The sequence below is a fragment of the Eptatretus burgeri genome, chromosome 13 (genome assembly GCF_056783735.1).
Source record: "Eptatretus burgeri isolate ZD-2024b chromosome 13, Ebu_testis_v1, whole genome shotgun sequence".
Classification (NCBI taxonomy): Eukaryota; Metazoa; Chordata; class Myxini; order Myxiniformes; family Myxinidae; genus Eptatretus; species Eptatretus burgeri.
The window spans coordinates 73048249-73064328 of record NC_140973.1 but is presented as its reverse complement, the minus strand read 5'-3'; the positions used below and the strand labels follow the sequence as shown (position 1 = coordinate 73064328).

Below are 16080 nucleotides of genomic sequence, written 5' to 3'. Positions count from 1 at the left end.
ACAACAAAGAGAACCCAAACAACAAAGGAAATGCATAACAACAAAGAGAGCCCCCACAACAAAGAGAACCCAAACAATAAAGACAACACACAACAACATAGAGAACTCAAACAACAAATATAATGCATAACTACAAAGGTAATCCGAACAGAGAACCCAAACAACAAAGATAACGCATAGCAACAAAGAGAACCCCCACAACAAAGACAACCCTAACAACAAATATAATGCATAAAATGATCAACCCTTTTTATTTGGGTTTTACATTTATATTACAACTTTAAACCTTTCGGGCAAACTTCAAAAACCAAGGATTGAGTCGGGCAACTATAACTAATTTATAACTCAATGACTTCTCTTTTCGTGCAACCTACTGTTGGATCATTTATTTGCTCAAAGTTCACATTGAAGTTTTCAAAACCTGGTTTGTAATGATCGATGAGGACACGTTTTGTTTTGAAAAGGTCTTCCTTTGACTTTTACCCTTGGATTGAAAAACATTTTATTTCTGCAATGAGGTCATTCCAGCTGTTTTATACTCTCGTACTGTTGTTTACTGATCGCAGGGAAATGTAATACACCCTTAGGGAAGCTTTCTTTCTACTGGTTAAGTCTCAAATGAATGACATCCAAAAGGCCAAGCGGTTTATCGGCGAGTAAAATAAACGAAAGTGAAACTGGACAATTTTGAGTCCAAAGATTTGAATTTTCTCCTCCCAAGTGCTTGGTCCACACCTGCAACCCTCCTCACCCTCCTTCCCATCACCTGTGAATTGCACACCTTCACCTGCAATTGAACACGGAGTGCATCCTTTTCTGTTTTCGATTGCATCCAATATGTGTTGAAGGAATTCCATTTTTGCAAGCGTTTCATTCTCAACTTTCAAACGAGCACAGGCCAGGCAACACCAGCAACTCGTACGGTCTTTTGTGGGTCATCTTGTATGGTCTCCCTCTTTTTTGGTACTCGTGGTCCTAACTGCTGAGATTCTTTGCCGCCAGTCCTGTAATCAGAGGCCACAAAATGAAATCATAATAACAGGTAACAACACATACCATAACCATCACACTTCTTATTCGTTTGTATGCAGCACAAGGATGCGGGGTAGCATCATTGGTTGAAGGCATGGCTGTGCCACTGATGCCCTCTGTCGGTTATGGCAGGAATTTGGAATTTGTTCAGGGTACAAGCGATAGCTCGATAACTCGTCAAGATGGACACCATGGGATCTTTAACACCCACCAACTAATGCTGGCAGACGGGAATCCCGTGTAACGTCCATCGGAGGGACGGCACACACATTGATGAACCACCATGCCTGTGAAACACCGGGATGACAGTTTATAGCTGGGTCGGGATTCTAACCCAGGCTCGACATCTCAAAGAGGAGTGTGTGGACCTCTAGGCCTTCCTGAAATGAGACCGCCACATAATCCAGAGGAGTTGAAGTCCGAGAGATTTAGTGCATTGACCTTACCCATATATCTTTCCTTGGCTCTTGCTCGTTCCTCTGTGTCAAAATACCACACCGTGATGGCATACCTGGTGAATGTACGCAACACACATCGACAAGATAAAAGGAATCTTGGAGTTTTTAAATTGTTATCTTGCGGCACACGAGCAGATTTGACTTCTTGAATCACATAAAATTGGAGAGGACTTCAGATGTCCTCCATTAAATAAAAGGCAAACTTTGTGTGATTGCACATCTGGCTCAGGTGCGCTGACTGTGGCCTGCACTCAGTCCTACCTGGTGACATAAGTTGGTTGTACTTCATGGGGGTTCCGGCGGTCGGACCAGAATAGCAGAAGTCGATCGAAGAACGGTTCGATATTGGCCACTCGATTCCTTCCCTCGGGAAATATCCGAAGCAATCCTCCATGCTGCTGGGAAAGAATCACGTTGTCATTATTTACAAGACTCGTTCGGAGTTTTTCCTTTGATTTACAAACTTTTCAAACTATAAATGTCAATCACAACTGCTTGTACAATTGTCTTTCAGCCTGTAGGGAGGGTATGTGGTGCAGCTGACTTGTTTGTGTGTGTGTGTGTGTGTGTGTGTGTGTGTGTGTGTGTGTGTGTGTGTGTGTGTGTCATAAATCAAGTGTGACATCACCTGTCTTAAATATTCTCTCCTGCTTACTGCGGTTATGACTCCACTCATTCACTCACTCACTCACTAATTCGTTGCAATCCCACCTCACACTCACCCTGCTGTCCCAGCCATAGTTGAGGTAGTAAATGCAGGTGATGCAACGACCATCTCCATTGGGGTTGTCAACGTGGCGGACATACCCTGAGCCATTGCCAGGATAACAGGCCACCATGGCCTGTGGTTAGGAAGTTGTTAACAAAGGCTACTGCCATCAAGACATTGCCTTTAAGTCATTACAATAACAGGTATGTTTGGTTCAATCAATCAATAATCAATCCATGTACAATACTCTTTACAGTGTTGGTGCTGCCAAAGCAGTTTTTATTTTATTTTTTAACAAGGGTGAAGCTGGGTGGTTTGCAGTTGCCTTCTCAGCAGTCAGGCAGGTTGGGAACTTGCAATTTGTTCAAGGTGCTAGTGATAACTCCTACTTCCCACGAAAGGCACCGTGGGATCTTTAACGTCCATCAACGACCGGGGTTGGCAGATGGGTTATCTGGATTAACGTCCACCCAAGATAAAGCACGCACATCGATAGCTCTCCCTGAAAATGGGAAGGACTCGTCAGTGGGCTGTGTTGCAATGTCGGGAACTAGCACCGCTTCGCGTGATCCTGCAATCAGGAAAAAAAAAAAATTAATGCAGAAATCAGGAAATGATTCTTTCGTCCAAATAACGTGGAGAGGAAAAAAAAACAACAACCAGGATCTGAATGGGAACTGCACTCAGTAGAGCCCATACCTCTGCCAGGCTGAACAGTTTACATTTTGTATCCCACTCACAGGAGGTTGGATCTGAATCTGGACCTGAACCAACATCGAATTGCTTGTTCTTGTCACCTCGCCAACTCATCCACAAAGTTTTGTCATAAATCGTCCACAACTTTTTTTTTCAAATATCATGCTATGCATAGTTTTTATAAGCCTGGTGTTGGCTTAGTGGTGAGGGTGGTGGCTTGGGATCCCAGGGTCCTGAGTTCAAGCCCTGTTGGCTGCTGAATTAACACCAGGGGGTTGACTCAGCCTGTCATCCTTCCGATGTCGGCGAAATGAGTACTAGTGTACTGGTTCCGGTGTATGCCCCGGTTAGAATAGGTGTACCGTATCCCTGTGGGTCGTAAGAGGCGACCAGGAAGGGCATCCGGCCATAAAACATTGCCTCAAGAAAAAGCCCAACCCCTGCACAGCAGGGAAAAATGGCTGTAAAAACGGTCACATGCTATGCATATTTTTTGCCCCCCCCTGTCTCAATGATGGAGAATCACTTAAAATGTACTGAAAACCCTCATAAAGGCCCAGAAAGATGTGCTGAAACGCTGCAATCTAGAGCTGGATCAATGTCAAAGGCACCACCATCGTGGGGGTGGGTGGACTTCTCTCTTTGAAATCGTTGAAAACCTGAAAAGTCGTGTTGGTAACCTTTTTTTACAAGTTGGGCCCCCTCAACCATACACTTTTGATAATGTTCCTCCAAACATATCTGCTCCCTTACAAAGAGCTTCAACACAGGAGGAGGCTCATAAAAGCCTGTGCTATATGATTACCAATCTACAGTATGCTTGGTTGTGTTCTCTCTCTCTCCTTTTAAAATGCTGAGCATCAAGCAAGGAAGCAGCACATGCCATATTGAAGTCTTTGGTATGATTCAGCCGGAGTTCGAACCCTTGACCTCCCAGACTCAGAGTGGATGCTTTAACCATTGTACCACCATGTCTGGTTGAGAAGAGGAATCCACTGGTACTTTGGAGAACATTGGCGTGCCAAATGGGTGTTTCTCGAGGCAAGTAGACCAGGTCAGGTCAAATGGCACCGTGGGATGTTTTTCGATGGCCAGCCAATGCGTACTCACCGATGCATCACCGGCGACACAGTTTCTAGTTCGGACAATCCACAACGGTTTGAAAGATCTGGAATCAAACCCACATTAGGCAGCTCAAAGGTGAGTGCACAACCTTTAAGCTGTCCTATAAGATCACTTCTTCTGCATCCCTTCCTCCATGTCCATGTTTAAACCACTTGTGAACACTCAACTGATGAATAGTTTTGTTTTGACTCTTTTATTCCTCTTTCTGGGAACGTTCTATTCCTGTTTCTGCCTTTATTGGTATTTGCCAGTAGATACGTGTGCTCTTTGTGCGTAGGACACATCATTTAGGTTCATGGAGGAATTGAACGGTGAAGTGGGACATCAACATTCGGAGGATGGAGAACAGACATGGCAAGGTTTATTGTGCTGCCGTTTTAGGGAACATGCAGTGTATGTCCAGGGCTGACAGGATGGCCTTGGCCCTAGCGGTACGCACACTCACCTTGAAGCTTTCTAGCCAGGGTTCAAATCCCGACTCATCTATAAACTGTCAGCCTGGTGTTTCACAGGCAGGGTGTGTGTGCCATCCTCTGGAAGGACGTTGAGCGGGGTGTCCTGTCTGTCAACATTCGTTTGGTTGACGTTCAAGATTCTATGGTGTCCTTCGGAAAGAGTAGACGAGCTATCACTGGTGCCATGAACAAATTACAAATTCCTGCCCTAACCAGCAGAGTGCATCAGTGGCATAGACATGCCCTCGGCCAATGATGCTACCCCACAGCCTTGTGCTGCACACGAACGAAGAAGAAATATATGGGCAAGTTTAGTGAGAGGTGAAAAAGACAATGGGTAGCTGTAGAGGATGCAATGAGATGAGCAGCCAGTTGGGAATTTTGCTCGGAAGTGCAGGGATACGTTAACATGGGACGGTGGTTCCAGAGGTTGGATAAAAGGAGAATAAAGCATCAAAGGTGAACACTCAGGTGAATTGAAAAATAGGGGCATTACCCCCAGGCGCTCACCTGGTAAAATAATGATACTGAGGAGGAAGTCAACTTGGGGATGGATTCAGCAAAAGGTCCAAATGAACCGGTTTTAGCAAATACTTATTTTAGGGGGCAACCCCAACCCCCCCCCCCCAATTAATCCCCTTCAGCCCCGATTTTATTTAATGTTGTGAACAAACTTTGGTACATCATGGGTGATGAAGGTTGTGGTCACGTTTGATCGGAATTGTGTGTAGTTTCGGAAAAGAAAGCAAATACATATTCTGGGGGGCAACCCCCTCAGACCACTTGGGGCCTGATTTTTTTTTTTTTTTAATGTCATGAACAAACGTTGGTTCATACAGGGGGATGAAGGTTGTGGTAAAGTTTCATCGAAATCATACGTGTTGTTTCAGAGAAGTTGCAAGTATTTGTGGACAGACTGACGGACAGATGACGCGCCAGCCCATAAGCTACCCGGAACTACGCTCCAGGTGAGCTGAAAATGGAGACTCATGCCATTAAATCAACAATGGTAAAAATATTGTAATTAGCCACGTGCCATCAGCTTCGTGAGATACCGTATGCTGAAAATGTGCAAAACCTTGGACCTCATTGTTTCCAAGGAAGCGAGCCGATGAAATGCAGGAGCCCTGACTCACAGACGAGAGTCATACTCCATTCCACTGTTCACGGTGGCTTAGTAAGCCCTGAATGGTTGAGAATAAGTGTTTTGAGTACCATTGCTGCATGTGACGGTGCTTCTCAGGTGGGCTATAGTCTCCTTGAGCAGGTGTCAGCAGGTGGAGCAAAGCCCTCCCAGGGCCTAAACTATCCCCTTCTCACTACTATAGGTGTATAGGATCACACTTTGAGGATCATGTTGTAATGTTTTGTTATCATATCTTTGTTCCAACAGCTCTTTTAAGGATTGTCACTGACCACTGGAGGGACAGCCTCCAGTCATTGTTGAGTGACAATCGTTAAAAGAGGGAAATGAAATTAATGTCCAAGTACAGAGACAGGTACTTGGACATTAATTTAATTTTCCCGTTTTATTAGGCGAGCGTAGCTGGTTACTAATGCCCCCATTGCCAATTAAGTCCTTTCGTTTTTGTATCCGAGCACTATGTCCCCTCGCAATACCTGGGTTTCAATATTCACTCTTGATGGGATGGTCAGGTCGTATACGTGAGCACTAACTACGTCCTCATTTCCAACGACTGCCCTCGAGTCATGCTTCCACGACTTCTCTGGGATTGGGATGTTCAACATTTTGCACAACTGTCGGTGGATCCCTCTTTTCAATTTTGAAGCCGCCTTCGATTGCGCATCGATCTTGTAACAACCACTGTCCTTGCTGATAGGTGGTTGTACGAGTACATGCTCAACCTCTCCTTTTTGCATTTCCTTGACAGGTTAAGATCTTTTGAATGTAAACTTTCATGATGACATTGTATAACCTCATACCTTATGGAACCTTGAGAAACCTGGGGTGCATTGGGGCGTTCCTTCAAGTGGCTATGCTAGGCCATTGCTACAAAGGCGTCACATTGGCTCGACTTTCATCATAGGGTTGTAAGTGTCAATGTGTTGGTATTGGCAATATTGATATCATTGGCCGAGGATAGTTGCTCGAAGGGATGTCCCAATGCATCCCCGTTCTCCCCCAACATGACTGTATAACAGCATCGATTTGGTTTTATTTCTCTTTCCTACTCAAGAAGGGCTTTGGCAATATATTAAGAGCAATTGTGAACCATCTAATGCTGCTTGTTGATGTAACCCTTTGGGAACTCCATCGTGTCCTTTTAGGTGGTGGTCCACTGTACTGGTCTGTGCGTGTCTCTTTCTACCCCACACCCCCTCCTCTTCTCCAAAATGATCTCTTTTCGACATGCCTGACTGGTTGACATTGCCCAGATGAAAGGCGCGCAGACTCCGCACGGCACGTCCACACAACGAGTGACTGTTATGAACAACATCTGTGATGTTTTAGCAACTGGGTCATTGCGAGACGTTGAAGTAGTGTTCGTGGGGTGGGGGGGGGGTTAAAGTTCTTTACAACACAAAAGCTGTCGTTTTTCGACTCAAAACCGCTAAACAGACAATCATCGCTGAGGATAACTCGATGATGCATCAAATATTTGTTATCCGTTCAGCCAATACCCTTTTATGATCAATATTGAATAAGTAGTACCATTGTAATCTGTTCGTACACAACGGATGCGCCATCAGTGGGATGTTTACGTTGGTGAAGAGTTTCTGGTTTCACGTAAACAAAGAGTACAAACTACAAAGTGATAATCGACCAACTTGAGGGTAAAGAAGATGAGAGGACAGTTTTAAGGTGGGGGTCTTTCAGCCGGAGATTGGTTAATGCGTGCAATGGTCTCCCCACAGCGAGGTAGTGGTGGTGGATATATCTAAATGGAATTTGGATAGTTATCTGGCTGCATTGGAGATTGAGAGGTACTGTATGAGGATATTGGTAGGTAGACTTACATGTGGATGGGTGGTGATACTGGGATTGGTGCAGCACAGACACGATGGGTCGAATGACCAAATCCCCCACCAACGTTCCTTGTGTGCATCTCTCATTGATGTCGCGCATTGTTTACGTTGCGACAAAACCAGGATCTGAAATTCTGGCCTTGAGCAATGTAAACAATGTGTTGTTAATTATTATTATTATTATTATTATTGTCAGGAGTCAATATATCTCACACATATTAAATCCTGGGGTGTGTTCAGTTACCAAGCAGCTAGCTAGCACTTGCCAAGCCATCCGTTCCTTATCAACGGTTCGAACGGAGTGCTTGTTTGAGTGCTCTCCAAACAACTTGGTAACTGATCACACCGCAGTTATCAATCTTGTAACAACCACGATACATTACACTACGATAACTTGCAATAACCATATTTTCTCAACAATTTGGAAGTTGACCAATATTAACTTTTAACAACAATTTCCATGAGCTTAGAAAGTGACGCAACCAATTCACTCATATTTTTCTGTAGTTTTCGTTCACAACAATATTCACAGATTAATTAATTATCTGTCTGGTTGTCAGCAATCACCGGCTCGGTAAAAATCACACCATCGATGTGTCTCTCCTTTAAAACAAGTCTAACGTCCTCCATATTGATATCAACTGACCCTTGTTGTATCCCACAATTCCTGACGATAAACACAATCACTGTATGCATGGGGGCCATTACCTAGAACTAGAGTCCTATATACTAGGAGTCGTGACAACTCGCAATTTGACTCCATTTTGTGTCCATCGAGCGTGGCGCCCCGAACCTGTGGCCATTGCGTGTGAAGTGTAACGCGTACAGAGCGAGTTGGTAGAAAAACACACAGGTAGTGACAGAATGCAGAAATGTGAAAGAAGTGGAAGAAGAAAAGTGAAAGAGAGAAAAGATAACAACTGCAAATGAATAAAACAACAAAGGGCTTGAGATTGATTGATTGTGTGCTCTGCCTCAAGGCAGGCCCTTGGTTGCTTGTTCAGGGTGATACTGGGTGGTTTGTCATTGCCTTACCAGAAGTAGATTGAGTAGGAATTTGTAATTTGTTTGTGGTGCTCACAATATGTCACCTACTCTTCCTGAAGGACACCGTGGGATCTTTAACGTCCAACAACTAATGCTAGCAGACAAGACTCCTGGCTTAACATCCATCTGAGGGACAGCACACACATGGATGAATGACCCAGCCTGTGAAACACCAGGATGACAATTTGCATCTGAGTTGGGAGTTGAACCCAGGTGAGACAGCTTTGAGGAAAGTGTGTGTTCCTCCAGGATCTAGAGTCTAGGCCATCTTCTCAGCCCCTTGAGAATATGTGAACGATTTGTCGAATGGATGATGGATGATGATTTTTGTCGAAAGATGTTTGGATGATTATTTACTTCAATGTGATGTTTCGATGATTATTTATGTCTACAAGATGTTTGGATGATGATTTACGTCTATAACATGTTTGCATGATGATTTACGTCTATAACATGTTTGGATGATGATTTATGTCCCTCATATGTTTGGATGATTATTTTTGTCACTAAGATGTTTGGATGAATATTTTTGTCTCGAAGATGTTTAGATGATGATTTGTGTTTCGAAGATGTTTGGATGATAATTTATGTCTACGAGATGTTTGGATGATGATTTACGTCTATAACATGTTTGCATGATGATTTACGTCTATAACATGTTTGGATGATGATTTATGTCCCTCATATGTTTGGATGATTATTTTTGTCACTAAGATGTTTGGATGAATATTTTTGTCTCGAAGATGTTTAGATGATGATTTGTGTTTCGAAGATGTTTGGATGATAATTTATGTCTATGAGATGTTTGGATGATGATTTTTGTCGAAAGATGTTTGGATGATTATTTACTTCAATGTGATGTTTGGATGATTACTTTTGTCTCTAAGATGTTTGGATGATTATTTATGTCCATAACATGTTTGGATGATGATTTCTGTCAAAAGATGTTTGGATGATTATTTACTTCAATGTGATGTTTGGATGATTACTTTTGTCTCTAAGATGTTTGGATGATGATTTACATCTATAACATGTTTGGATGATGATTTACGTCTCTCATATGTTTGGATGATTATTTTTGTCTCCAAGATGTTTGGATGATGATTTATGTCGATAAGATGTTTAGATGATGATTTATGTCCATAAGATGTTTGGATGATGATTTATGTCCAGAAGATGTTTGGATGATGATTTATGTCCATAAGATGTTTGGATGATGATTTATGTCCATAAGATGTTTGGATGATGATTTATGTCCATAAGATGTTTGGATGAATAGTTATGCCTATAAGATGTTTGGATGATGATTTATGTCTATAAGATGTTTGGATGATTATTTATGTCTATAAGATGTTTGATGATTATTTATGTCTATAAGATGTTTGGATGATTATTTATATCTGTTTACGATCAATAATACCAAACTACCAACTACAATATGATTACAGCACCACACATACATGTCCACACACGGGACTACAACTTATCTGGCACAGAAACCACCCCAGAGTTGGTTTCCATCTCACTCCAGTAACTGTTTTCCAAATTTTTCCTTCTGCCATCTGCAGGGAATGTCTACATTTTAAAACCCTTCTCTGATCGATTGGTGCATCCAATGGCACAGGCAGCATCCCATTATTTTAAAAATAATGATTTGCTATCCATCCATCCATCCATTGGAACCATACTCTGTACAAAGCGTCGGTGCTGCCGCAGCAGTTTCCTTGGCTATTGGGCGCAATCCTTGATGGGTCGTCACTCCGACGCAGGATACTCGAATGACTCGATCATCCCAGCAAGCTGGTACTCATTTTGCTGACCTCGGAAGGATGGCAGGCTGAGTCAACCCCCTGGTGAACTAATTCAGCGGGCAACGAGGCTTGAACTCAGAACGAACTCAGAACTCAGAACGAGGCTTGAACCCAAGCCGCCACCCAAACCACTGAGCCAACACCAGGCTGTGATTTGCTATCGATGGATATAAAATGGTGCCATGACTCACGTGATCAGAAATTTTTGAGACACATCATGTCACTACTCCTCATATATTGGGACTCGAGGTATAATTGCACCTCCCCCACTCAAGAGGGATTAATGATGACATGGTGTTGTAAACGTGACGTCACAGGACTACATCGCCAGCATTGTTTCGGACTTTCATCTTTGCGCACGTACATCTCCGTTGATGACGGTTGTGCTTGGCATGTGTGTGTGTGTGACGTGACGTGTATGGTACATAAGTCTGTCATACCAGATGAATCAAAAAAGGAACGGACAAGAGGAAAACGCAAGGGCACAAACAAAAAACATTAAACAAACACAGGAAGCCCACGACACAAGCATCACCTCCAGATGTGACTTTTGTGGTTGTCTTTGCGCATTTGTGGTTACCGTTTTACCTCCGCCAACAAAGGTGGGCAGAGGTTATTGTTTCACCCCTGTCTGTCTGTCTGCAAACAGAATATCTCAAAAAGTTATTGACATATTCAGATGAAATTTGGTGTGTGTGTGTGTGTGTGTGTGTGTGTGTGTGTGTGTGTGTGTGTGTGTGTGTGTGTGTGTGTGTGTGTGTGCACGCGCGCGTGTCAAGGAAGAATTGATTAGATTTTAGTGAAGATCTGAATTTGGATCAGCAAATTTATTTAATTTTTTTTCAATGATTCTTCAGCATTGAGAGATGGGCCAAAAATTATATATAACTTGATATTTGAAACAGTTGTGGACGAGTTGTGATAAAACTAGGTGTACGAGTTCATTTTTGGTTCAGGTCCAGATCCAGATCCGATCTGTCAGTGGGAGACAAAACAAAAACTGTTCAGCCTGGTGGAGGCACGCGCTCAATCGAGTGCCGTTCTAGTTACATTTGCGGTTCACTGTAAAAATATAGAAATGGAGGGGGAGGGGGAGGGGGTGTGTGCTAATTGAATGTCCTGCCAACACACAAAGTGAATATAATTACTGATCATCAGCTCCACGATCTGGGATATGAACATATAGAATGCGGAATCTGCACTCTGGTCATTCAACCCAACATGAGCAACGGTCTAGGTCGAGTAATGCAGTCGTATCAGTATGTACAATTCTTAGGCAGAATTATTTCATGAAAGACAAGATTTGAGTCAACGGATTAAATGCTCCATCTTTAAAAAACATATCGTCCAGCAGGGCCTCCTATTTACACATGTACTCTGTTCTGCCCTTTCGGATTTCCTTTTGTACCGTATCTCGATCTATCAACTTGTATCATATTTGTGGGTTTGGACCCAAATCGGATACCTGCAAGCATTCAAAGCGACAGCAGGTGATCTCAACCCTCCCCTTGCTCTCAGAAGCGATGTATAGTGACTAGCGAGGGACCATAACGGGACAACAATCATGGTTGTCTAGGCAGGTCTGTGATCTAATGAAATGGTCAAATGTCATGAGGAACAAGAGAGGTGTACATGCCTTGGTGCGGCCGCCGATACGGCACCCCAAGTCTCCCACACAGCTCAAGATCAACCGGTCGGTTCGAGAGACCAAGAGTCCCAGCAAGGGAAACCCGTCCTCGCTCCCCTCGATCCAGGTGACCTGGTCTCCGCGCACAGTCGGCACGCTGCTCAACCCACCGGCGAGGCGTCCGGCTCCGAATCGTCCCGAGCCGTGAAGCCACGAAACCTCCTCCAGAACCCCTCTGCCCAGGTCTGTGCCGAGGAAATCGTCCAGGATGCAGATGCCGAGCGTACCTAGGTGCGGAATGACGCAGGACCGAGCCAATTGCTGGATCCAAATCTCTGGCGGTGTTGCTCTGCTAGTCTCGGTCTCTGTTGGTTCACGTTTGTTGACTTTTGACTCGAGACCATTACATTGTTGCCCCGTTACACACGAGGGCACACCGTTAATGGGTTCCCATGCATGACATGACATGGTCTCCCGTTGCGTGTCATCGCGACCCAGTATGGTCCACGAGATGACGCCACCACCGACACCACCGGACAACGCACACGGCTCCGATTCACCTCTCGTGGTGTCTGGAGAACACCAATTTAGGTCGTTCCATGTGTGATTCTGGTTCCACTGGCAGGATGGATCAATCTGATTTCCATACCACAAAGCGCAATCGGATCTCGAGACTGGAAGGATCGCCTTGTCTGTTTGAACCCAGCCAGCCATGCCTGTTTTGATGGTCGTTTGGAACCAAAGTTGCAGCAGGACAGAGTGGGGGAGTCTTGTAGAGATGGATGCACACACGTCAAATACAGAGGAGGAGTTTAACTAAAAAAGAGCGAGCAGGGCCAACCCTAACCCAACATCCTGGACTACAGTCAGATGTAAAAGTGTTCATTACGAATAACCTTTCTGTTGATATTACATTTAATGCAGTGACCAAGGTAACTAAGGAAACCCTCGTCCAGCAGCATTACTTTCCTTATGCTTTAACACAAGTGTTTTCAAACCCAATTACCCTCACAAACTCTGGTGTTGTGTCGAATTATGAACAAATGTTATCGAAATGAGAAATATTGACATTATCGCATTTTCTGAACGATTCTGCAGGACAGAAACAGGAGAACGTCTCTGTACATGCAGTTAGACAATGTACACGTGAGACGCACCAACCAGGTAGTGAAATTGTATTTCTTTATGATAAAGTTTGTTTGTTTATATGCACGCATGTAACATATTTCGGTTAAAAAGTTTTTCTTGCTTCGGTCTCCAATGATGGTGCTTCTCAGTGACAGCAAGCGATCTCATTTGCAAAATTTCTCCCCCCCCCCCCACCTCCCGTGCATGTGTGTGTGAAACCATGACCCACATTGCCCACCCCTCCAAACACATACCGCCCCTTCCCACACAAATCCACAACAACCACACCCTCCCCTCGTTTACAAAACCGTGCCGTTGCCTCCCATTCTCCCCCCCCCACACCGCTTACAAAACTGCACTGACCCCTGCCCCACCCCCCGTTTACAAAACCATGCCATCTCCCCTTTTACAAAACCACCCACCCACCCCCGTTTACAAAACCATGCCATCTCCCCTTTTACAAAACCACCCACCCACCCCCGTTTACAAAACCGCGCCGTTTCCCCTTTTACAAAACCACCCCCAACCCCATTTGCAAAACTGTGCCACCCCACGGTTTAAAAAGAAACCGCACCCCCATCCATGTTTACAAATCCGCACTGTTCCTCCTTTTTCAAAACCGCCCCCCCCCCCAAACACCGTTTGCAAAACCGTGCCATCCCATGATGTAAACAAGAGCGCAAGTAAGCACAATATACGCCCGAAAAGTCTCTGTGACATACACACACACGCACGCGTGCACGCACACACACAATTATATATTCAAACACGTCAATTTATGAAGAACAAGAAGGTATAGACAGAATTGTGCTACCACATGGAAAACAGCATCCTGGTTGCCATGGCAACCACTTTAGATGACGAACGTATGTCACGACACACCATCTCCACAGTCTGTACCTATGTACCAAATATGAAACGTGAAAGTTGAAAACTTTGGGAGTTAGAGTACGGACAGGGACGGACGGACGACCGGTATCACATAATACGCCCCGATATATATATATATATATATATATATATATATATATATATATATATATATATATATATATATATATATATATATATGTCAGGCGTATAAAAACTGCACACCCCCCCCCCCCCACCCCCGTTCACAAAACCACGTCAGCCCCTTCTTCCCTGTTTGGAAAACCGCGTTGTCTCCCCGTTTACAAAACAACACCGTACCCTCTCCCCCCCCACCCAGTTTCATATTAATTTGGTCTCCAACAAACACCGACAACAAGGGTTGGTAACAAACGGCACATGTGCCATGAGTGGCATGCAAGATGGTTTTGAGTGGCACGTGCGATAAGTATAATTAATGGCAAATAAACCAAGCTGAAAAAAAACCACGATAAAAACTATACTCTACTGCTCTGTCAATCTCTCAAATAAAAACAAACAAACAAACAAGAGCTTTCATTGGGAAACATCATGTAGAACCTAAATTATACTACCTAGTAAAAGCTCTTTAACGTACAAAGAAAAACGATTCAATCGGTTTATTTATGACATCACGTTTAATCCTGATTGGGGCTCAGCCAATTTCGATTCGCAGGAAAGGAACTATCGACACATCGCACCGTCAGTGTTGCCGAAACTGGAATGTACGTGCAAGAACTCGCACCAGAATTTTACGTCATTTTTCAAGATTTCCAACGTTTTGGCCCTATGTTTTTCTTTATAATTAAACCAGACAGCTTTGATCCCAACGACATGGATTTGACTGTTTCAGTGGATGGGTGTTGAGAATTTCAAAATTCAGCTCATTGATTTACAATGCTCAGAATTACGGGTCTCAAAATTTAGGGATCTGCGGTGCACACTTGAGTCTTCCGAGAGAGATCATGCGGTCTCTATCCTGTCCCTGCCTGTGAAATTTGACTGTTTGAAGAAAGTGGCATTTCCACTGCTCTCAGTATTTGGATCTACATACACATGACCAACAGTATGCGGACACGCCTTCTAATTAATGGCTTCGGCTATTTCAGTCACGCCCATTGCTGACAGGTGTATAAAATCAAGCACACAGCCATGGAATATCCATAGACGAATACTGGCAGTAGAATGGGCCGTACTGAAGAGCTCAGTGACTTTAAACGTGGAACCGTCATAGGATGCCACCTTTCCAACAAGTTATTTCGTAAAATTTCTACCCTGCTAGAGCTGCCCCAGTCAACTGTAAGTGCTGTTATTGTGAATTGGAAACGTCTTGGAGCAACAACAGCTCAGTCGTGAAGTGGTAGGCCACACAAGCTCAAAGAACAGGACCGTCGAGTGCTGAAGCACATAGCACGGAAAAACTTGTCTGTCGTCCGTTTCAAACACTCACTGATGAGTTCCAAACTGACTCTGGAAGCAACGTCAGTACAAACACTGTTCGTCAACAGCTTCATGAAATGGATTTCCATGGCTGAGCAGCCAAACACAAGCCTAAGCATCTGCTGGAGTGATGTAAAGCTCACCGACATTGGACTCTCAAGCAGTGGAAACGTGTTGAACACTACCTGCCCAAAAGCAGTGCCAACTGTAAAGTTTGGTGGAAGAGGAATAATAGTCTGGAGATGTTTTTCATGGTTTGGGCTGGACCCCTTAGTTCCAGTGAAGGGAAATCTTAACGTTACAGCATACAATGGACATTCTAGATGATTCTGTGCTTCCAACTTTGTGGCAACAGTTTGGGGAAGGCCCTTTCCTGTTTCAGCATGACAATGCCCCGGTGTACAAAGCGAGGTCCATACAGAAATGGTTTGTCGAGATCGGTGTGGAAGAACTTGACTGGCCTGCACAGAGCCCTGACCTCAACCCCATCAAACACCTTTGGGATGAATTGGAACGCCGACTGCGAGTCAGACCTAATCACCCAACATCTGTGCCTGACCTCATTTATGCTCTTGTGGCTGAATGGAAGCAAATCCCCACAGCAATGTTCCAACATCGAGTGGAAAGCCTTTCCAGAAGAGTGGAGGCTGTTATTAGCAGCAAATTGGGGGGATCA

At 44.1% G+C, this 16080-nt stretch overlaps 1 protein-coding gene across 2 annotated transcripts in view; it reads right to left on the bottom strand.

Moving 5' to 3' along the window:
* Positions 1-13159, bottom strand: part of LOC147014763 (prolyl hydroxylase EGLN3-like) — a 15034-nt gene extending 1875 nt beyond the window's left edge. Inside the window, exons 1-5 of one of the 2 annotated variants that reach the window (XM_085853012.1) lie at positions 11958-13159; positions 2213-2332; positions 1752-1888; positions 1479-1543; positions 1-1004 (exon numbers count right to left, since the gene is read on the bottom strand). The exon at positions 1-1004 is cut by the window's left edge and continues 1875 nt beyond it. In XM_085853012.1, coding sequence (XP_085709138.1) covers positions 976-1004; positions 1479-1543; positions 1752-1888; positions 2213-2332; positions 11958-12662 — 1056 coding nt within the window. In that variant the 5' untranslated portion in view covers positions 12663-13159 and the 3' untranslated portion in view covers positions 1-975. The remainder of the gene's footprint in view (positions 1005-1478; positions 1544-1751; positions 1889-2212; positions 2333-11957) is intronic. The other variant, XM_085853013.1, reaches the window with a different exon arrangement.
* Positions 13160-16080: the final 2921 nt, after the last annotated feature.